General features: G+C 40.1%; 1 protein-coding gene across 1 annotated transcript in view; it reads left to right on the top strand.

Annotated features, from left to right (window-relative positions):
- Positions 1-218: 218 nt before the first annotated feature.
- Positions 219-23810, top strand: part of IGSF10 (immunoglobulin superfamily member 10) — a 46666-nt gene continuing 23074 nt past the window's right edge. Inside the window, exons 1-5 of the mRNA XM_060099529.1 lie at positions 219-326; positions 759-1009; positions 2535-2729; positions 4134-4263; positions 7062-7452. Of these exons, the coding sequence (XP_059955512.1) occupies positions 2536-2729; positions 4134-4263; positions 7062-7452 (715 nt within the window). The 5' untranslated portion in view covers positions 219-326; positions 759-1009; position 2535. The remainder of the gene's footprint in view (positions 327-758; positions 1010-2534; positions 2730-4133; positions 4264-7061; positions 7453-23810) is intronic.

Consider the following 23810-nt stretch of genomic DNA (forward strand, 5'->3'; position numbering starts at 1 on the left):
GAGGTAAGCGTGGGAGTAAAGGTCCCGCGGCTGAAACTGACCTGCCCACCAGCCAGGACGCGCCTGAGAAATCCAGGAAATTAGAGAAAGAGGAGGAAATAAGACAGAAGGCGAGCAGACATCCGCGCGTTCTGAAAAATAAAGAGGGAGTCTAGTGGTCGTTTATAATCCGCGTGCGATGGAGCCTCGGCGCAGTCCTCAGACACATAAATCAACGTCGCCCCGCCTCGCCTTCCCTCTCTCAGCTCTGGGCGGTCCCTGCGCCCCGGGCAGCTGAACCCAGGACACGCCGGCGGCGGGAGCCCATTGGTCACCTGGGCAGAGAGGTGAGCGGCTCTGGCAGTCCTTCCCGGGGAAGGGGACAGGACCCATGCCCGGGCCAGGGGCAGCGGAGAGGGGGCTTGGCGTGGGAATGCAGCTAGTCCTGGAGCCCGAGCCAGGGCAGGGCCAGCAGAGCGCGCGCCAAAGAGGGAGGAGGATTAGAGGAAACAGGAGAAGGTCTTGTCTTCGGTGACTGATGCCAAGCAAAAGACAAACTCTGAGCAAAGATTCACCAGTAGGTGGAGACCCTTATTGTGGGCGCTTATGACAGATTTGCCCAAAAAGGATAAGGGAGGAGAAGCTGCTGGGACTTGGGGGCAAAAGGGAGTGATATTAATACATATATTTAAATGACAACTTTAGGGGGAATTTAAGCACACCGTTGAGGGAGGAGAAAGGACATTTTAAAAGCTCCACTTTGCTTCCTGTTTCTGTAGCAACAGTTATAAAGGCACGCTGCTGATTCACGTGAGCTCCGGTTATCTAGCTGCGGCTGCGGGGTGCCTCCAGGTCTCTCTCCAGAGTAATACCCCTGAGCTGCAAGCCAGAAAGACCAAGCCACTGGCTTCACTTTGGAGCAGAGAACTTTTCCTTACTCAGGTTTGGATACGATCTTCCATTTCTTGGGAAGATTTTCAGTCTCTGCCTGTGTCAGGAGAGCACTTAGGACCAGGACAGAAGAGCTCAGGTATTGTCAATTTCCATCTATTTCTTATACACATTTTCAGGTTCAAGTCTGTGGGAATCCACTATCCACGTGTTCTTTTAGACTTTTGATTCTCTTTTCAATCACTCTCAAGGGGGCATACCCGTAATTTCTATTTTTCTAGCTGGATGAGAGAACTAGCTTCATCCTATTATTCCTTTCTTTGCTTACCTAATGATAAGAAGGTGGAAATGCTGTCTCCAATCATACGACATTTAGTTAAAATGTTTGTAACCAGATGGTTACAGTGACAAAATTTGTCATGTGATTAATCCTATAGTAAATTTTAATTGGGGCCATATTCTAATAATTCCATTATCTTTCTATCTATATGGAGATACAAGCAATTCAGCATTCATGTTATTTTAAATGTGGTTTATAGCTAAAGGATGGTTGCTGGTAGAATCTAAAAGAAACCATTCTATGAAGGTCACTTTTCTTAGAGAAGCATAATAAAGATGTTATTACAATCTTTGTATAGTCTGAATTTCAGGCAAAAACTAGGTTTGGATCCTTGGGCTTGACCCACATGTGGGTAACAGATACCATTTTTCCAACAAGCTGAGCGTATTTCTTCCCTGGTTATGCGCCCCCACCCCTATGGCAGACGTGAGGACGAGGAGGAGAAGGGACCAAGAAAAGAGGCAGAGGAATGTTCTAAGCAGAGCAAAAGCAGACAGCATAATGCCTGCGAGGGGTCAGCGTGGCCCGCTGCAGCGCAGGTGCAAGGCTCAAGCCCTCTCAGCCGGTCAGTTACGATTACTTACGGTCATCATTTGGCAGTGACAGGTACAATGTGTCTTTTTTGTCAAGGACTTGAGGACGTGTTAGAAAGAGATTTATTCATCCTTTCAGTGGATTATTACAGCTCTTAACAATGGTTTTGAAGGAGGTTTAATAAAATGAAAAATCAAACATATGTTCAATGATAAAAATGTGTTATGAAATTTCATTTGATCATATATATGCAGTAATATACAACCCAATATGTAAAAGGCTGGAAGGAGTACAGCAAAATGTTATTGATTATACCTGGGTGGTGGGAAGTATAAGTAATTTTATTTTCTTTTTTCTACTTCTTTACAGCGTCTAAATTTTCTGTTGCACATGTATTAGTTTTATAATCAGTTTTTTAAAGTCTAAAAAACTAAAGCATAAACAGGAAACTAAGCTTTATGTACTTCAGTTGTCACAATATCTCCATTATGGTTTCCACTTTCCTTTTTTAATGAATCTCTAAGTAATAGGGATTGCTGCTTTTCATTAAGAAGTGAAAAGCTGTAAAGGAATTTCACAACAATAAGTATCCTGCTTGATCACAAGGACCCATATGAGGCCAGCATACACTATGGCTTTGTAAAGAGTAAGCTTTACCATAAAAGTTGTGAATGAAATTGGCCCCTTACGACCTTTTAGGAAGGTCTCCCAGATTACCAGTTACTGTGTATGGTCTACTGGAACTTTGCTCAAACCATATTTATAACTCCGAGGTATGATGTTTTTTCAGGATGAAGGTGAAAAGCAGGGGAAGCACCAGCTTACTGGTCTCCTTCGCTGCAGTCTGCCTGGTGGTCTTCCCCGGGGGCAGGGCCTGTCCTCGCCGCTGTGCCTGTTACGTGCCTACAGAGGTGCACTGCACGTTTCGGTACCTGACCTCCATCCCACACAGCATCCCGCCCAACGTGGAACGTATCAATCTAGGGTGCGCAGGGGCCCTTGTCTTGCTTCCTTCTCAAGGAGGGATTGATTACACTGGTGACTTGTCCTCAAAACACTTGTGACTTTGGGAGATTAACCACAATTCTTTTAACAATATTTCTCTTCTGAAATGAGTACATGAGGATCTTAAGCTTGCTGGGGCAATAAAAAATTTTTTTCTGTTAAACTTTTACTAAGAGAAAGTTCTAGAACCCATAGTCACTCGTGGTAGGCTGAGAGGCCCATAGTCACTCATGGTAGGCTGAGAGTCCCATGATTATAGAAAAGCTTCATTCTGGCTACATTTTTGCTGGATAATAATATAGCTCTTGTTAAGAATTAGCATTATATCAGAGGTAACAGGACAACTGGAAGCGTCCTCTTATACATAAAAGATATATATATGAAAACTCAACTAGATCGTTTCTTAAGGCCCTTGGATTTTTTCTCCATAGAAACTGACTTATTTAAAAGGCTTTAAAAATGCGTAAATTAAATCTGCTAAAAGGCAACTGTATTTTAAAAGTCGATGAAAAGCTGTGTGTGTGAATGCACATACAAGCAGACTTAACATCATTTATTTGACATTAGTGGGCGCCTACTATGGGCCAAACACCATGATGATACCAGGGATACAATGATGAACAAGATATATTATTCATTTCTAGAAACCATAGTTAAAGGGAGAAGACAGTTGTATAATTAGTACAATTTAATAAGAACTATAATAGAGCATACGAAGTGCCTTGGGAACAATCACTAATAATAATAGCTAACATTGTGTCCTGGCATTGAGCTAAGCACTCTTCATGTATGCATTCATTTAATCCTCATAACCCGTTTGAAGTAGGTTCTATTATTTGCATTTTATAGATAAGGAAACTGAGGCACAGAAAGGTTACTGATTTAACCCAGGGTCAGCCCTACTCCCAGGTACCTGAGTTTATAATCGTACCCAAAACATTTGGCTTCAGAGCCCAGTTTTCTTAACCATTACTTCATAATGATGAATTACACCTGGGAGAACAAGGGGGCCATGTTATTAGAGAATGGGCTGGGTCTTAACAGTGTTCACAAATAGGGCTAGAGCCAAAGGCATTCCAACCTGCAGGAACAGCATATGTACAAAGGTTTGAAAATGAGAAGGGATGTGGCATTTTCTAGGAATCTGAGTAAGATGATTGTAACTGAGACTGCAAGGGCTGGGTTGGAGGGGCTGACCTTCTGTGGTATCTGATGAATTTCAACAATATTTCAAGCATTGGATTATCTCCTTAGAGCACAAGAAATAAAAAGGGGGGCGGGGAGTGAAATTCAGTTCTATGTGTGTGTTTGTTGGGTTTTGCTTTGACATTTGAACTTTAGTTGACAGACTTAGCTTATGCCTAGAATGATGTTTTTATTTCAGGTACAACAGTTTGGTTAGATTGACAGAAACGGATTTTTCTGGCCTAAACAAGTTGGAGTTACTAATGCTACACAGCAATGGCATTCACACAGTCCTTCCTAAGACCTTCTCAGATTTGCAGGCCTTGCAGGTGAGACTGATGTGAGGGAGGGGCAGGTTAATGAGGTGAGATGTGCCTCCAAAAGCTACCTGTTCCTAGAGAACCCCCAAATCAACACTCTGTAAATTATATGTAGACATCAAGGGAAAATGTCAAGTAACTGATTTCTTTTTAAATGCAACTGTATGTGGAAATTAGAATAAGAAAATTCTGATTTTCTCATACCTCAGGTTCATAGAAAGAAAAAAATTATCAATGCCCAAGGATTACTAAACCTTTAAAATTTAATCCTAAAAGGCCACTTCTAGTCATGTTCATCTGGGAATTGAATGTAGTTTCTAAAATTAATTGCTGTCTTTACATAGAAGTTAGCTTTCTATAGAGCAATATACTTTTAAGTTTCACTTTACTTACGCACTGCCTTACTCAAAAACTTTTTTACAGCTACGGGGACTTCCAAAAATGCATCGAATATTGTAAGAATTACACTCCAGTAGGAAAGAAAGCAAAAGGTAGAAGAAATCTTAGGAACAAGAACAAAGGGAATGCAGGGAACTGCAGGCATAAAGATCAGTATGTCTGCTGTAAGTAGGACTTGAGGCTTTTGAGAAGCTAACTCAAGTTTTCAGTAAATTAAAAAATAAAACTACTGTTCAGGAAAAGTACAACCACATCTGATTTTAAATTAGAAAATAAAAATGTTTCCTAAAGCTCCTCATAGAAGAGATACAGCGCAATAAAATAAAGTCAGTTCTATCCTTAGAAAAGATAAAATGCCAGTGTGCAGTGTGAGCCTTTTCACATCACACTAAGCCTCTGTAAAACCATAGATTTAAGTCTAGATATGTGATTCTGTTGGTTTGGCTTAATCAGGCTTTATTTGGAATATATATCTTCAGAGGATTAGATGGAATACATTTCATTCATGGAATTCACACATATTTGTTTTCTTGACCAGGTTTTCCAGAGATATTGATGAACATTGAGTTTGATAATATTTGGGGCAAAGCTGTTCCATGTTGTCAATTTCAATTTTCTTTGCTTATTAGGGAACTTGGCATTCCAGAAAAACATTCTCAACAGAGATGACAGATTAGGTCAAATTAGGAAAATATGATGATAAATCATTGCTTTTGCTAGCATTTCTTTTTCTTTTCTTTCTGGGAGAAGGAGCGTGCTCAGGTGGTAACTGGAGAAGGAATTGGAGAATACCTACACACTATTGAAATATTGAAAAACTTTTAATTTCAATTCAAAATCAATTAAAAATCATATTACTCATAATAGCTAAAAAATAAAAAACACCCAAAATGTCCATTGACTCATAAATGGATAAACAAAATATATTACATGTATACAGTGGAATACAACTCAGTAATAAGAAGGCATGAAGGACTGATACGTGCTACAACAGGGGTGGGTCTTGGAAATATTATGCTAATTGGAAAAAGCCAGACACAAAAGACCACATATTATACCATCCATTATTTAAAATGTTGACAATAGGCAAATCCACAGAAACAAAGTAAATTAGTGGTTTTCTAGGGCTAGGAGGAGGGGGGGAATGACTGCTAATGGGTATCAGTTTTTATTTTGGGGTGATGAAAATGTACTAAAATTAGATAGTGGAGATGGTTGCACAACCTTGTGAATATACTAGAAGCCACTGAATTGTATGGTTTAAAAAGGTGGATTTTGGGGACTTCTCTGGTGGTCCAGTGGTTAAGACTTCACCTTGCAATGCAAGGGGTGTTGCGGGTTTGATCCCTGGTCAGGGAGCTAAGAGCCCACATGCCTTGTGGCCAAAAAACCAAGACAAAAAAACAGAAGAAACATTGTAACAAATTCAATAAAGACTTTAAAAATGGTCCACATCAAAAAAAATCTTTTAAAAAATAAATAAAAAGGTGGATTTTTATGGCATGTGAATTATATCTCAGTAAAACCATTTTATTTATTTATTTTTAAATTTATTTATTTTTGGCTGCATTGGGTCTTTGTAGTGGTGCTCAGACTTCTCATTGCGGTGGCTTCTCTTACTGCAGAGCATGGGCTCTAGGTGCATGGGCTTCAGTAGTTGTGGCTCACGGGCTCTAGAGCACAGGTTCAGTAGTTGTGGTGCACGGGCTTAGTTGCTCCGTAGCATGTGGGATCTTCCCGGACCAGGAATTGAACCTATGTCTGCTGCATTGGCAGGTGGATTCTTAACCACTGCGCCACCAGGGAAGTCCAAAGCCATTTTAAATGTGAAAGATAAAATCATATTTCTTATGAAAAATTCAGGTTCAAGAAATCTTAAGTTTACTTGAAATGTCAAGATACTTTTATATATGGTTGAAAATTTCCATAATACGTTTTTTAAAAAGTATACCATATACAAAAATAGAATAATATAATGCTCCCCAATGCAGCATCACCCAGCTTCAGTAGTTATCAACACATAACAGATCTTGTTTCACCTGTATCTCCACCCACTATTTTTCTACTTCATTGCATTGTTTTGAAACAGATCTGAGATATCATAATGTTTCATCTATAAGTACTTCAATATATATGTCAAAGTTATGGAATCTTTTAAAATGAACCATAATATCAGTATTATACCTTAAAATTATAGCAGTAATTCCTCAATATCATAAACTGTTTATGAATATTCTAATTTCCCTGATGTTCTCATACTTGATTTGCAACTGGTTTGTTTGAATTAGGATCCAAACAAGGTACACACACTGCATTGGATTAATCTCAACGTATGTTTTATTATGGATATGATTTTCCTTTTTGTGATAATTCCTTTGACAAAATAAGTGTGTTCTTTTTACTCTTAGGTCTTAAAAATGAGCTATAACAAAGTTCGAAAACTTCAGAAGGACACTTTCTATGGTCTCAGGAGCTTGACACGGTTGCATATGGACCACAACAATATCGAGTTTATAAACCCAGAGGTTTTTTATGGACTCACCTCTCTCCGACTGGTCCACTTGGAAGGGAACCAGCTCACTAAGCTTCATCCAGATACATTTGTCTCCTTGTGCTACCTCCGGATATTTAAAACATCTTTCATTAAGTACCTATACTTGTCTGATAACTTTCTGAGCTCTATCCCTCAAGAGATGGTCACCTATATGCCTGATCTGGAAAGCCTTTATCTTCATGGGAATCCCTGGACCTGTGATTGTCATTTGAAATGGTTGTCTGACTGGATACGGGAGAAGCCAGGTACGTGGACTGTTTCTTTCTTTGTCCTAATTCAATAGAAGAAATCTGCCTGGAGGTCTTTCACCAGTAAGCAGGGAGTGCCAAGGTAATTTAGCTGGAAAGAAAATGAAAGCTTAATAATTCAATGAGAATGAACTCTCTTAATTCATTAATGAATAATCTTTCATTAATTCCGGTCAACTATCCAATCATCACTCCTGGCCTTTAGCAAGATTGGGAAATAAGAATGTACTGTGTGTTACTCTTCCCTACTTACCACAAGGCATAAAAGCCCTTCCCTCTTCTTACCTTCCCTTCAGTCATTCGACCAATACATATGTTTTGGAGTTCTATTCAAGGCCCTGTGCCCAGTGATGCAACTACCAAGAGCACTGTCTCTGCTCTAACTACACTTCTGGTGTGATACAGATAAGCAGACAATCAGAGTGTAAAACATGCTTTGATGGGGAAAGTAGAATTTACCAAGAAGTGGGCAAGATCCATTCAGTCACTGAGTAGTTATTGTAAACTTATTATGTACAAGAGGCCAGAGAGAACATAGGGATCCAAAAGTGAACAGAACTGATTAAGGTCCCTGCCTTCATGGAGCTTACATTCTTGTTGGGGAAAATGGACAAACAACTAATTGCACTATTGTTAAAATCTGATGAATCATTTCAGTTAATCAAGTCCTTAGGTAATGACTGAAAGGAGTCCCATTGATTTTGGCATCAAAGGGGTGGTTGGTTACTTTGGAAAGATTGATGAGAGCTGGATTGCTGTGCAGGGGGGAGGGGGAGGCAGGGCCACAGTTGACTCTGGAGAGGTTTGGCTTGAGGCGAGGGAGGAATGGTGGCCGCTAGATAGAAATGTGCCATCACTCAGGACTCTGAGCATCAGAGAGACCTGAGCATGCTTAAGGTGAGATGAGATTGTTGAGCAGGAGAAGGTAGCAACATTGCAGAAGGAGCAGATCATCAATGGAGCAAGTCCCCTGAGATGACTGGAGGGCAAAAGTCCCAGCCATAGGGGAGGGATTTTCCTTAGGAGGTAGGAGAGGAAGGACTAGATTGGCACAGAGGCGAGTTCCTGGGTCTAGTGGAGGAGAGTAAGAAAGTTCTTATCTGATGGCTTTTCCTTCTTTGTGACATTGTAGGAGAGGTGGCTGAGGAGGGTGCTAGGAAGGGGTCAAGGTCGGAAGCTTGAGAAAAGTGGGAAAATTTGAAGTTGCTGTGGTGAAGTATATGTATTGTGGTGTGTGTGTATATATATAGATACACAATCGTATGTATATATGTATGTATATATATGTAGTCAGTCAATATAATTAGTCAAAAAGTGAACTACTTTAGGCCAATAGGCACCACCTTTGCTCTTCTAGAGTTTGCAGTCTTGTAGGTAAGTACGATGAACACATAAAAAGATAATAAGGCTATGGATGAAAAACATCAAAATGCTTATATTGAAGATTTAGTTCTATAGGAGCCAGAGTCAGTAAGTTACTTCTGCCTTGACTAAAATGGAGGAAAATTGTGCTGGGGCACAAAAGGTATACCGAAAGGACAGGAAGGAATAATAGGGAGCGAGCAGAAAGGTAACATATACTCATTTTGTGTTTGACATTGTGCTCGATGCTTTCTATTTAATCCTCACAATAATCCTCAATTTACAAATGAAGAAACTGAGGCTTAGAAAAACTGGGTATCTTGAGCTAGTCATTTAGACTCTTTTATGCATCAGTTTTCTCACCTGTGACATATGGATAATAATAATTGGAAAAAATAATTAAAATAATACATATAAAGTGCTTAGCACAACATACGACGCAAAGTAAGCACTCAACAAACATGAAGTATTATCATGATTTTCATTGCCACCCAGCTCACACAGCTAGAAAGTAGAAACTGAAAAGTCCAGACCTTTTTCTATGACGTATTTGGGATGGAGAAACTGCTTTGTACATAAAAACAGATAGGATAAGTCTCATGAAGAGGGCAGTGAACAGCCCAATTTGCCTGGCATGGAGTCAGTAGAGACTGGCAAGGTATTTTGGTTTTTTTTAATTGAAGTAGAGTTGATTTGTTGTGTTAGTTTCTGGTGTACAGCAAAGTGATTCAGTTATATATATATATATATATATATATATACACACACACACACACACGTGTGTATATATATATCCTTTTTCATATTCTTTTCTATTAGAGTTTATTACAAGATATTGAATGTTGTTCCTTGTGCTATACGGTAGGACATTGTTGTTTATTTTATATGTAGTATTGTATCTGTTAATCCCAAACGCCTAATTTATATACCCCCTTTCCCCTTTGGTAACCATAAGTTTGTTTTCTAAGTCTGTGGGTCTGCTTCTGTTTTGTAAATAAGTTCATTTGTGTTATATTTTAGATTATCCACATATAAATGATATCATATGGTATTTGTCTTTCTCTGAGTTACTTTGCTTAGTATAATCTCTAGGTCCATCCATGTTGTTGCAAATGGCATTATTTCATTCTTTCTTATGGCTGAATAATATTCCATTGTGTATATATATTTACCACATCTTCTTTATCCATTCATCTGTCAACGGACACGTCTTGGCTATTGTAAAAAGTGCTGCTATGAACACTGGGGTTCACGTACCTTTTTGAATTAGAGTTTTCTCCAGATATATGCCCAGGAGTGGGATTGCTGGATCATATGGTAACTGTTTTAAGTTTTTTTAAGGAATCTCCAGTATGTTTTCCATACTGGCTGCACCAATTACAACAGTGTAGGAGGGTTTCCTTTTCTCTTCACCCTCTCTAGCATTTATTATTTATAGACTGTTTTGAACCCAACTGTGGGGAGTGCTGAATGCCAGACTAAATTTTTTTATTTTATCCTATCGACAAAAGGGAGATTTTACAGTGGAAGATTTGAATGCAGTGTTTCCCAATGAAATGCTTTTTAGGGATGGCCAATCTGTGAGCAGTGGAAAGGATGGACCTGGGGAAGGGGGGTGAAGTGGGAACCCAACTAGGAAGTGCTCATGGTGTTTCATGTCTGGGGAATGAGAAATTGAATTATGAGGTGACCACACCTGAAAGTAGCTTCACAGATACCTAACAGGCAGTAGGGACTGAGCGGGGTTTTCCCAATAGTTTCTAATGCTATGGAGAAATAAAGGAGAATGAGGAATGAGAAAGAACTGCTGGATTTTCATGCGGTTGCTAGCTGGACTACAGGGAGAGGATGGTGAGCAAATGGGGAAACTCATCTGAGAAAGGTAGAAGTGAAAGAAGAAATAAGATTTTGCCCATAGGGAGAAGTGATTCTGTGCTCAGTTCCTACAAAGTGTTAAACCTACTTGCCATTTTGCTAGTTACATGCTCTGGTAATAAAATCAGGCTAATATATATGATTAGCAGCTAACATTTCATCAGGTAGAGTATGCCACTGACTGTTAGAAATCCAGTTATTTTACATACTAAAGAATTTTCTAAATGACCTAATAGAGCCCGGGAATTGCCAAACGACAGCCCAAAGGCCAATTCCAGCCCTGTACAAGCTTTCATCAGTAGAGTTTTATTGGAACACAGTCATGCCCAGTTCTTTACATATCATCTATGGCTGCTTTGGTGCCATGGTGGCATAGTCGAGCCATTTTGCCAGAGATCTCTGGTCCACAAAACATAAAACCTTCACTGTCTGGCCCTTTACATAAAAAGTTTGCTGACCCTGGCCTAGGGAACAAAGCCCAAGCTCATTGGCCCATCATGCCAGGTCTTCCCAGCATGCTCCTTGCTGGCTCTCAGCCTCTTCTCCTTCTTTTCCAGCTCTCATCCTGGACACACCACACACTGTTTTACCACCTCATACCTGCTCCTTCCCTGTCTGGAGCACTTTTCTGCCTGAAGGGCTCCCAGCCACAAACTGCTCAGCACTCATCCCTATTAGGAAGGTGTGTTGCCTTTCCTATGTCTAATTTACCTACCTCTATCCCCTAGAAAGTGCCTAGAACATAGAATTCAGTTTTTGTTAAGATTTTATCAATTAAATAGCCATTTGGATGGTGAATACAAATGAGTCCACCAGCCACCTATGGTCTTTTTTTTTTTTAATTAATTAATTAATTAATTAATTAAATTAGTTTCTGCTTTATAACAAAGTGAATCAGTCATACATATACATCTGTTCCCACATCCCTTCCCTCATGCATCTCCCTCCCTCCCACCCTCCCCATCCCACCCCTCCAGGCGGTCACAAAGCACCGAGATGATCTCCCTGTGCTCTGCGGCTGCTTTCCACTATCTATCTACCTTACGTTTGGTAGTGTATATATGTCCATGCCTCTCTTTCGCTTTGTCACAGCTTACCCTTCCCCCTCCCCATATCCTCAAGTCCATTCTCAAGTAGGTCTGTGTCTTTATTCCCGTTTTACCCCTAGGTTCTTCATGACATTTTTTTTAAAATTCCGTATATATGTGTTAGCATACGGTATTTGTCTTTCTCTTTCTGACTTACTTCACTCTGTATGACAGACTCTAGGTCTATCCACCTCATTACAAATAGCTCAGTTTCGTTTCTTTTTATGGCTGAGTAATATTCCATTGTATATATGTGCCACATCTTCTTTATCCATTCATCCGATGATGGACACTTAGGTTGTTTCCAGCTCCGGGCTATTGTGAATAGAGCTGCAATGAACATTTTGGTACATGTCTCTTTTTGAACTATGGTTTTCTCAGGGTATATGCCTAGTAGTGGGATTGCTGGGTCATATGGTAGTTCTATTTTTAGTTTTTTAAGGAACCTCCATACCGTTCTCCATAGCGGCTGTACCAATTCACATTCCCACCAGCAGTGCAAGAGTGTTCCCTTTTCTCCACACCCTCTCCAGCATTTATTGTTTCTAGATTTCTTGATGATGGCCATTCTGACTGGTGTGAGATGATATCTCATTGTAGTTTTGATTTGCATTTCTCTAATGATTAATGATGTTGAGCATTCTTTCATGTGTTTGTTGGCAGTCTGTATATCTTCTTTGGAGAAATTCCTATTTAAGTCTTCTGCCCATTTTTGGATTGGGTTGTTTGTTTTTTTGCTATTGAGCTGCATGAGCTGTTTATAAATTTTGGAGATTAATCCTTTGTCAGTTGCTTCATTTGCAAATATGTTCTCCCATTCTGAGGGTTGTCTTTTGGTCTTGTTTATGGTTTCCTTTGCTGTGCAAAAGCTTTGAAGTTTCATTAGGTCCCATTTGTTTATCTTTGTTTTTATTTCCATTTCTCTAGGAGGTGGGTTCAAAAGGATCTTGCTGTGATTTATGTCATAGAGTGTTCTACCTATGTTTTCCTCTAAGAGTTTGATAGTTTCTGGCCTTACATTTAAGTCTTTAATCCATTTTGAGCTTATTTTTGTGTATGGTGTTAGGGAATGATCTAATCTCATACATTTACATGTCCCTGTCCAGTTTTCCCAGCACCACTTATTGAAGAGGCTGTCCTTTCTCCACTGTACATTCCTGCCTCCTTTATCAAAGATAAGTTGGCCATATGTGCGTGGGTTTATCTCTGGGCTTTCTATCCTGATCCACTGATCTATCTTTCTGTTTTTATGCCAGTACCACACTGTCTTAATTACTGTAGCTTTGTAGTATAGTCTGAAGTCAGGGAGCCTGATTCCTCCAGCTCCGTTTTTCGTTCTCAAGATTGCTTTGGCTATTCGGGGTCTTTTGTTTTTCCAAACAAATTTTGAAATTTTTTGTTCTAGTTCTGTGAAAAATGCCAGTGGTAGTTTGATAGGGATTGCATTGAATCTGTAGATTGCTTTGGGTAGTAAAGTCATTTTCACAATATTGATTCTTCCAATCCAGGAGCATGGTATATCTCTCCATCTATTTGTATCATCTTTAATTTCTTTCATCAGTGTCTTATAATTTTCTGCATACAGGTCTTTTGTCTCCTTAGGTAGGTTTATTCCTAGATATTTTATTCTTTTTGTTGCAATGGTAAATGGGAGTGTTTTCTTGATTTCATTTTCAGATTTTTCATCATTGGTGTACAGGAATGCCAGAGATTTCTGTACATTAATTTTGTATCCTGCTACTTTACCAAATCCATTGATTAGCTCTAGTAGTTTTTCGGTAGCATCTTTAGGATTCACTATGTATAGTATCATGTCATCTGCAAACAGTGACAGCTTTACTTCTTCTTTTCCAATTTGGATTCCTTTTATTTCCTTTTCTTCTCTGATTGCTGTGGCTAAAACTTCCAAAACTATGTTGAATAAGAGTGGTGAGAGTGGGCAGCCTTGTCTTGTTCCTGATCTTAGTGGAAATGCTTTCAGTTTTTCACCATTGAGGACAATGTTGGCTGTGGGTTTGTCATATATGGCCTTTATTATGTTGAGGTAACTTCCCTGTATGCCTACTTTCTGGAGCGATTTTATCATAAATGGGTGTTGAATTGTGTCGAAAGCTTTCTCTGCATCTATTGTGATGATCATATGGTTTTTCTCCTTCAACTTGTTAATATGGTGTATCACATTGATTGATTTGCGTATATTGAAAAATCCTTGCATTCCTGAAATAAACTCCACTTGATCATGGTGTATGATCCTTTTAATGTGCTGTTGGATTCTGTTTGCTAGTATTTGGTTGAGGATTTTTGCATCTATGTTCATCAGTGATATTAGCCTGTAGTTTTCTTTCTTTGTGACATCCTTGCCTGGTTTTGGTATCAAGGTGATGGTGGCCTCGTAGAATGAGTTTGGGAGTGTTCCTTCCTCTGATATTGTTTGGAAGAGTTTGAGAAGGATGGGTGTTAGCTCTTCTCTAAATGTTTGATAGAATTCGCCTGTGAAGCCATCTGGTCCTGGGCTTTTGTTTGATGGAAGATTTTTAATCACAGTTTCAATTTCAGTGCTTGTGATTGGTCTATTCATATTTTCTATTTCTTCCTGAGTCAGTCTTGGCAGGGTGTGGATTTCTAAGAATTTGTCCATTTCTTCCAGGTTGTCCATTTTATTGGCATAGAGTTGCTTATAGTAATCTCTCATGATCTTTTGTATTTCTGCAGTGTCAGTTGTAACTTCTCCTTTTTCATTTCTAATTCTATTAATTTGAGTCTTTCTTCTCCCTTCTTTTCTTGATAAGTCTGGCTAATGGTTTGTCAATTTTGTTTATCTTCTCTAAGAACCAGCTTTTAGTTTGGTTGATCTTTGCTATCGTTTCCTTCATTTCTTTTTCATTTATTTCTGATCTGATCTTTATGATTTCTTTCCTTCTGCTAACTTTGGGGGTTTTTTGTTCTTCTTTCTCTAATTGCTTTAGGTGCAGGGTCAGGTTGTTTACTCGAAATGTTTCCTGTTTCTTAAGGTGGGATTGTATTGCTATAAACTTCCCCCTTAGAACTGCTTTTGCTGCGTCCCATAGGTTTTGGGTCGTCGTGTCTCCATTGTCATTTGTTTCTAGGTATTTTTTAATTTCCTCTTTGATTTCTTCAGTGATCACTTCGTTATTGAGTAGTGTATTGTTTAGCCTCCATGTGTTTGTATTTTTTACAGATCTTTTCCTGTAATTGATGTCTAGTCTCATAGCATTGTGGTCGGAAAAGATACTTGATACAATTTCAATTTTCTTAAATTTACCAAGGCTTCATTTGTGACCCAAGATATGATGTATCCTGGAGAATGTTCCATGAGCACTTGAGAAAAATGTGTATTCTGTTGTTTTTGGATGGAATGTCCTATAAATATCAACTAAGTCCATCTTGTTTAATGTATCATTTAAAGCTTGTGTTTCCTTATTTATTTTCATTTTGGATGATCTGTCCATTGGTGAAAGTGGGGTGTTAAAGTCCCCTACTATGAATTTGTTACTGTCGATTTCCCCTTTTATGGCTGTTAGTATTTGCCTTATGTATTGAGGTGCTCCTATGTTGGGTGCATAAATATTTACAATTGTTATATCTTCTTCTTGGATCGATCCCTTTATCGTTATGTAGTGTCCTTCTTTGTCTCTTCTAATAGTCTTTATTTTAAAGTCTATTTTGTCTGATATAAGAATTGCTACTCCAGCTTTCTTTTGATTTCCATTTGCATGGAATATCTTTTTCCATCCCCTTACTTTCAATCTGTAGGTGTCTCTAGGTCTGAAGTGGGTCTCTTGTAGACAGCATATATATGGGTCTTGTTTTTGTATCCATTCAGCCACTCTGTGTCTTTTGGTGGGAGCATTTAGTCCATTTACATTTAAGGTAATTATTGATATGTATGTTCCTATTCCCATTTCCTTAATTGCTTTGGGTTCGTTATTGTAGGTGTATTCCTTCTGTTGTGTTTCTTGCCTAGAGAAGTTCCTTTAGCATTTGTTGTAAAGCTGGTTTGGTGGTGCTGAACTCTCTCAGCTTTTGCTTGTCTGTAAAGGTTTTAATTTCTCCATCAAATCTGAATGAGATCCTTGCTGGGTAGAGTAATCTTGGTTGCAGGTTTCTGTCCTTCATCACTTTAATTATGTCCTGCCACTCCCTTCTGGCTTGTAGAGTTTCTGCTGAGAGATAATCTGTTAACCTGATGGGGATTCCCTTGTGTGTTATGTTTTTTTTCCCTTGTTGCTTTTAATATGACTTCTTTGTGTTTAAATTTTGACAGTTTGATTAATATGTGTCTTGGCGTATTTCTCCTTGGATTTATTCTGTATGGGACTCTCTGTGCCTCCTGGACTTGATTAACTATTTCCTTTCCCATATTGGGGAAGTTTTCAACTATAATCTCTTCAAATATTTTCTCAGTCCCTTTCTTTTTCTCTTCTTCTTCTGGAACCCCTATAATTCGAATGTTGGTGCGTTTAATGTTGTCCCAGAGGTCTCTGAGACTGTCCTCTGTTCTTTTCATTCTTTTTTCTTTATTTTGCTCTGCAGCAGTTATTTCCACTATTTTATCTTCCACCTCACTTATCCGTTCTTCTGCCTCAGTTATTCTGCTATTGATCCCATCTAGAGTATTTTTCATTTCATTTATTGTGTTTTTAATCGATGCTTGATTCATCTTTAGTTCTTCTAGGTCCTTGTTAACTGTTTCTTGCATTTTGTCTATTCTATTTCCAAGATTATGGATCTTAGAAATAGAATCTTGGATCAGCTTTACTATCATTATTCTGAATTCTTTTTCAGGTAGACTGCCTATTACCTCTTCATTTGTTAGGTCTGGTAGGTTTTTATCTTGCTCCTTCACCTGCTGTGTGTTTTTCTGTCTTCTCATTTTGCTTATGTTACTGTGTTTGGGGTCTCCTTTTTGCAGGCTGCAGATTCGTAGTTCCCATTGTTTTTGGTGTCTGACCCCAGTGGCTAAGGTTGTTTCAGTAGGTTGTGTAGGCTTCCTGGTGGGCGGGACTAATGCCTGTGTTCTGGTGGTTGAGGCTCGATCTTGTCTTTCTGGTGGACAGGTCCACGTCTGGTGGTGTGTTTTGGGGTGCCTATGGCCTTATTTTTTTAGGTAGCCTCTCTGCTAATGGGTGGGGTTGTGTTCCTGTCTTGCTAGTTGCTTGGCATAGGGTGACCAGCACTGTAGCTTGCTGGTCGTTGACTGAAGCTGGGTGCTGGTGTTGGGATGGAGATCTCTGGAAGATTTTCGCTGCTTGATATTATGTGGAGCTGGGAGGTCTCTTGTGGACCCGTGTCCTGAAGTTGGCTCTCCCACTTCAGAGGCACAGCACTGACTCCTGGCTGCAGCACCAAGAGCCTTTCATCCACCCGTCTCAGAATAACAGGGAGAAAAAGTAGAAAGAAAGAATTAGTAGAAGAAAGAAAGAGAGAGGGAAAGAAAGGAAGAAGGGAAGAAAGGAAGGACGGAAGAAAGAAAGGACGGAAGAAAGAAAGAAAGGAGGGAGGGAGGGAGCAAGGATGGAAAGAAAGAAGGAAAGGAGGGAGGGAGGGAGGAATGAAAGCAAAAGGAAGAGTGAATGGAAGAAGGGAGGGAGGAAGGAAAGAAAGAAAGAAAGATAGGAGGGAGGGAGGAAGGAAAGAAAAAGTGGAAAGAAGAAGGGTGGGAGGGAGGGAGGGAGGAAAGAAAAAGAAAGAAGGAAAGGAGGAGCGGAGGGAGGGAGGGAGGAAGGGAAGGTAGGAAAAAAAGAAAGAGCAGGTAAAGTAAAATAGAATAAAGTATTAAATATAGTAGCGTTATTAAAATTAGAAAGTAATTATTGAAAAAAAAACGGACCGATAGAACCCTGGGACATATGGTGGAAGCAAAGCTATACAGAGAGAATCTTACACAGAAGATTACACATACATATTCACAAAAAGAGAGCAGGGGGAAAAATAAAAAATCTTGCTCTCCAAGTCCACCACCTCAATTTGGGATAATTCGTTGTAAAAAGAGGAAAAGGGCGAGAAGTCTGAAATCTTGCTCTCTAAGTCCACCTCCTTAATTTGGGATAGTTCGTTGTAAAAAGAGGAAAAGGGGGGAAAGTCTTAAATCTTGTCCTCAAAGTCCACTTCCTCAATTTGGGATGATTCGCTGTCTATTCATGCACTCCACAGACGCAGGGCACATCAAATGGACCGTGGAGCTTTAATCCGCTGCCTCCAAGGCTGCACAGAGAGATTTCCCTGTCTCTTTTCTGCTCTCACAGCTCCCGGGTCTCAGCCTTGGACCTGGCCCCGCCTCTGCGCGTAGGTCGCCGGAGGGCGTCCGTTCTTCGCTCAGACAGGACGGGTTTAAAGGAGCCGCTGATTCGGGGGCTCTGGCTCACTCAGGCAGAGGGGAGGGAGGGGCGCGCAGTGTGGGGCGGGCCTGCGGCGGCAGAGGCCGGCGTGACGTTGCAGCAGCCCGTGGCGCTCCGTGCGCTTTCTCGGGACAGCCGTCCCCGGGTCTCGGGACCCCGGCAGTGGCGGGGTGCACAGGCCCCCCGGAAGGCGGGGCGGACAGTGACCCGCGCTCGCACAGAGGCCCCGCGGCGGCGGGCGGCGGCGGCGGGCAGCGGCGGGCGGCGGCGGCGGCCCACGCCCGTCTCCGAGGTCCGCGCCTTACCCGCGGCTCACGCCTGTCTCCGGTGCTTCCCCAAGCAGCCCTCTTAATGCCCTCTCCTCGCGCACCAGGAAACAAAAGGGAAAAAAGTCTCTTGCCTCTTCGGCAGCTCCAGACCCTTTCCCCGGACTCCCTCCGGGCTAGCCGTGGTGCACTAACCCCTTCAGGCTCTCTTCCTGCCGCCAGCCCCAGTCCTCTCCCTGCGCTCCGACTGAAAGCCGATACCCGAGCCTCAGCTCCCAGCCCCGCCCGCCCCGCGGCCGAGCAGACAAGCCTCTCGGGCTGTTGTGTGCCTGAGGGCACCGGTCCTCTGTGCCAGAATCTCTCCGCTTTGCCCTCCGCACCCCTGTTGCTGTGCTCTCCTCCGCTACTCCGAAGCTTCCCCCTCCGCCACCTGCAGTCTCCGCCCGCGAAGGGGCTTGTAGTGTGTAGAAACCTTCCCTCCTTCACGGCTCCCTCCCACTGGTGCAGGTCCCGTCCCTATCCTATTGTCTCTGTTTATTCTTTTTTTCTTTTGCCCTACCCAGGTATGTGGGGAGTTTCTTGCCTTTTGGGGGGTCTGAGGTCTTCTGTCAGCGTTCAGTAGGTGTTCTGTAGGAGTTGTTCCACGTGTAGATGAATTTCTGATGTATCTGTGGGGAGGAAGGTGATCTCCGCGTCTTACTCTTCCTCCATCTTCCTCCGGAATCCTGGTCTTTTTTTAAAATTGGGCTATAGTTGTTTTACAATGTTGTGTTAGTTTCAAGTGTAGAGCAAAGTGATTCAGTTATATGTATACATATACCTATTCTTTTTCAAATTCTTTTCCCATTTAGGTTATTACAGAATATTCAGCATAGTTCCCTGTGCTACACAGTAGGTCCTTGTTGGTTATGTAGTTTATATACAGTATATGTATATGTCAATCCCAAACTCCCAATTTATCTCTCCACCCCACGTTTCAGCTTTGGTAACCATAAGTTTGTTTTCTATGTATGTGAGTCTGTTTCTGTTTTGTAAATAAGTTCATTTGTATCATTTTTTTAGATTCTGCATATAAATGATAACATGATATTTGTCTTTCTCTGTCTGACTTACTTCACTTAGTATTATACTCTCCATGTACATCCATCTTGCTGCAAATGGCATTATTTCATTCTTTTCAATGGCTATTATTCCATTGTTTATATGTACTACATATTCTTTATCCATTCATCTGTCAATGGATATTTAGGTTGCTTCCATGTCTTGCCTATTGTAATGAACATTGGGGTGCATGTATCCTTACTAACCATAGTTTTCCCTGGATATATGTCCGGGAGTGGGATTGCTGGATCATATGGTAGCTCTATTTTTAGTTTTTTAAGGAACCTCCATACTGTTTTCCATAGTGACTGTACCAATTTATATTCCCACCAACAATGTAGGAGTGTTCCCTTTTCTTCACACCCTCTCCAACATTTATTCATTCATTCATTCATTTATTTTTTTGCGGTACACGGGCCTCTCACTGTTGTGGCCTCTCCCGTTGTGGAGCACAGGCTCCAGATGCGCAGGCTCACCGGCCATGGCTCACGGGCCCAGCCGCTCAGCGGCATGTGGAATCTTCCTGGACCAGGGCACAAACCCGTGTCCCCTGCATCGTCAGGCGGACTCTCAACCATTGTGCCACCAGGGAAGCCCCCGGCATTTATTGTTTGTAGACTTTTTGATGATGGCCATTCTGACTGGTGTGAGGTGATATCTCATTGTAGTTTTGATTTGCATTTCTCTAATAATTAGCAACATTGAGCATCTTTTCATGTGCTTCTTGGCCATCTATATGTCTTCTTTGGGGAAATATCTATTTAGGTTTTCTGCCCATTTTTTGTTTTATTGGGTTTGTTTTTTTGATATTGAGCTACATGAGCTGTTTGTAAATTTTGTAAAGATTAATTCCTTATCAGTCTCATCATTTGCAAATATTTTCTCTCATTCTGTGGGTTGTCTTTTTGTTTATGGTTTCCTTTGCTGTGCAAAAGCTTTTGAGTTAATTAGGTCCCATTTGTTTATTTTTGTTTTTATTTTCATTACTCTAGGAGATGGATCCAAAAAGATATTGCTGTGATTTATGTCAAAGAGTGTTCTGCCTATGTTTTCCTCTATTGAGTTTTATAGTACCTACTCTTATGTTTAGGTCTTTAATCCACTTTATTTTTGTGTATGGTGTTAGAGAGTGTTCTAATTTCATTATTTTACATGTAGCTGTCCAGGTTTTCCAGAACCATTTTTTTGAAGAGACTGTCTTTTCTCCATTGTAGTCTTGCCTCCTTTGTCATAGATTAATTGACCATAGGTGCATGGGTTTATTTCTGGGCTTTCTATCCTGTTCCATTGATGTATATTTTTATGTTCTGTGCCAGTACCATACTGTTTTGATGACTGTGGCTTTGCAGTATAGTCTGAAGTCAGGGATCCTGATTCCTCCAGCTCTGTTTTTCTTCCTCAAGATTGCTTTGGCTATTTGGAGTCTTTTGTGTCTCCATACAAACTTTAAACTTTTTTTGTTCTAGTTCTGTGAAAAATGCCATTGGTAATTTAATAGGGATTGTAATTTAATATGGATTGCATTGAATCCATAGATTGGCTTGGGTAGTATAGTCATTTTGATAATAGAGTAAGTCCCCTACATACGAACCTTCAAGTTGTGAACTTTCAAAGATTTGAACGTGCATTGAAGGCCTGATGGAATTGGAGGACCAGAGAAAGGATGAAGAGAGACAAGAGGAAGAATAAGTAACTGAAGAACCAAAGAGATTCACAATGCAGGAGATGGCAAGGGGGTTTTATTTATTTGAGGAGGCACTGTTAATTTTTGAGGCACAGGATCTGAATGTAGAATGGTACACGAATGTTGCAGCAGCCATTCAGGATGCAATCCAGTGCTATCATTATCATCTATGATGAGAAAAAAAGAGCTACTACCCAGACATCACTGGATCGTGTTTTTCAATAGGGTAGATAGAATTGAATCCAGCAAGGAATAAGAACCTGTGCTATCAATGTCAAGCATGAGTGAAATTGCAGCTTGCCCTCTATACTATTGCTGACAATCCTTCAGCTCTACCATCTCCCACCTCCTCTTCCTCCTCCAGTCAGTAATTCTTTTTGCCTGTTCACTCTGCCAGCCCCTGTATGCCAGCTGTTGTATTATACTATTGTGCTTTTCAAAGTACTGCACTGTAAGATTAAAAGTGTTTTATTTTTTGTGTTTGTTTGTTTTTTATGTATTATTTGGGTGAAAAGTATTATAAACCTATTACAGTACAGTACTATAAAGCTGATTGTGTCAGTTGGGTATCTAGGCTAACTTTGTTGGACTTATGGATTTATGAACATGCTCTTGGAATGGAACTCGTTCATATGTAGGGGACCTACTGTATTGATTCTTCCAATCCAAGAACATGGTATATTTTTCCATCTGTTTGTGCCATCTTCCATTTCTTTCATGAGCATCTTATAGTTCTTGGAGTACAGTTCTTTTGCCTCCTTAGGTAGGTTTATCCCTAGGTATTTTATTCTTCTTGATGTGATGGTAAATTGGATTGTTTCTTTCATTTTTCTTTCTGATTTTTCATTGTTAGTGTATAGAAGTGCAACAGATTTCTGAGTATTAATTTTGTATCCTGCAACTTTACTGAATTCATTGATGAGCTCTAGTGTTTTCTGGTAGCACCTTTAGGATTTTCTATGTATAGTATCAAGCCATCAGCAAACAGTGACAGCTTTAACTTTTCCAATTTGGATTCCTTTTATTTATTTTTCTTCTCTGATTGACGTGGCTAGGACTTCCAAAACTATGTTGAGTAAAAGTGGTGAAAGTGGACATCCTTGTCTTGTTTCTGATCTTAGAGAAAATGCTTTCAGCTTTTCACCATTGAGTATGATGTTGGCTGTAGGTTTGTCATATATGGCCTTTATTATATTGAGGAAAGTTCCCTCTATGCCCACTTTCTAAACAGTTTTCACCATAAATCGGTGTTCAATTTTGTCAAAAGCTTTTTCTGAATCTATTGAGATGATCATATGGTTTTTATTCTTCAATTTGTTAATGTGATGTATCACACTGATTGATTTGCAGATATTGAAAAAATCCTTGCATCCCTGGGATATATCCCACTTGATCATGGTGTATGATCCTTTTAATGTATTGTAGGATTCGGTTTGCTAGTATTTTGTTGAGGGTTTTTCCATCTATATTCATCAGTGATATTGGTCTGTAATTTTCTTTCTTTTTTTTGTGGTATCTTGTATGATTCAGGGTGATGGGGGCCTCATAGAATGAGTTTGGGAATTTCCGTTCCTATGCGATTTTTTGGAAGAGTTTGAAAAGGATAGGTGTTAACTCTTCTCTAAATGTTTGATAGAATTTGCCTATGAAGCCATCTGGTCATGGACTTCTGTTTGTTGGGAGTTTTTAAATTACAGTTTCAATTTCATTACTTGTGATTGGTCTGTTCATATTTTCTATTTCTTCCTGGTCAGTCTTGGGAGATTGTATCCTTCTAAGAATTTGTCCATTTCTTCTAGGTTGTCCATTTTATTGGCATATAGTTGCTTGTATTGATAGTAATCTGTTAGGAGCCTTGCATTTCTGTGGTGTCCATTGTAACTTCTCGCTTTTCATTTCTAATTTTATTGATTTGAGTCCTCTCCCTTTTTTTCTTGATGAGTCTGGCTAAAGGTTTATCAATTTTGTCTATCTTTTCAAAGAACTGACTTTGTTCCATTGATCTTTTCTATTGTTTGCTTCATTTCAATTTCATTTATTTCTGCTCTGATCTTTTTTAAAATTTATTTACTAGTGTTGCTTTTTTTGAATTATTGAATTTTATTTATTTATTTTATACAGCAGGTTCTTACTAGTCATCCATTTTATACACATCAGTGAATACATGTCAATCCCAATCTCCCAATTCATCATACCACCCCCCCCAACCCCCACCACTTTCCCCCCTTGGTGTCCATACGTTTGTTCTCTACATCTGTGTCTCAGTTTCTGCCCTGCAAACTGGTTCATCTGTACCATTTTTCTAGGTTCCACATATATGTGTTAATGTACGATATTTGTTTTTCTCTTTCTGACTTACTTCACTCTGTATGACAGTCTCTAGATGCATCCATGTCTCTACAAATGACCCAATTTCGTTCCTTTTACGGCTGAGTAATATTCCATTGTATATATGTACCACATCGTCTTTATGCATTTGTCTGTCGATGGGCATTTATGTTGCTTCCATGACCTGGCTATTGTAAATAGTGCTGCCATGAATATTTGGGTGCATGTGTCTTTTTGAATTATGGTTTTCTCCGGGTATATGCCCAGTAGTGGGATTGTTGGGTCATATGGT

This window comes from Mesoplodon densirostris, chromosome 5 (genome assembly GCF_025265405.1).
Source record: "Mesoplodon densirostris isolate mMesDen1 chromosome 5, mMesDen1 primary haplotype, whole genome shotgun sequence".
In the NCBI taxonomy this organism is placed as follows: domain Eukaryota; kingdom Metazoa; phylum Chordata; class Mammalia; order Artiodactyla; family Ziphiidae; genus Mesoplodon; species Mesoplodon densirostris.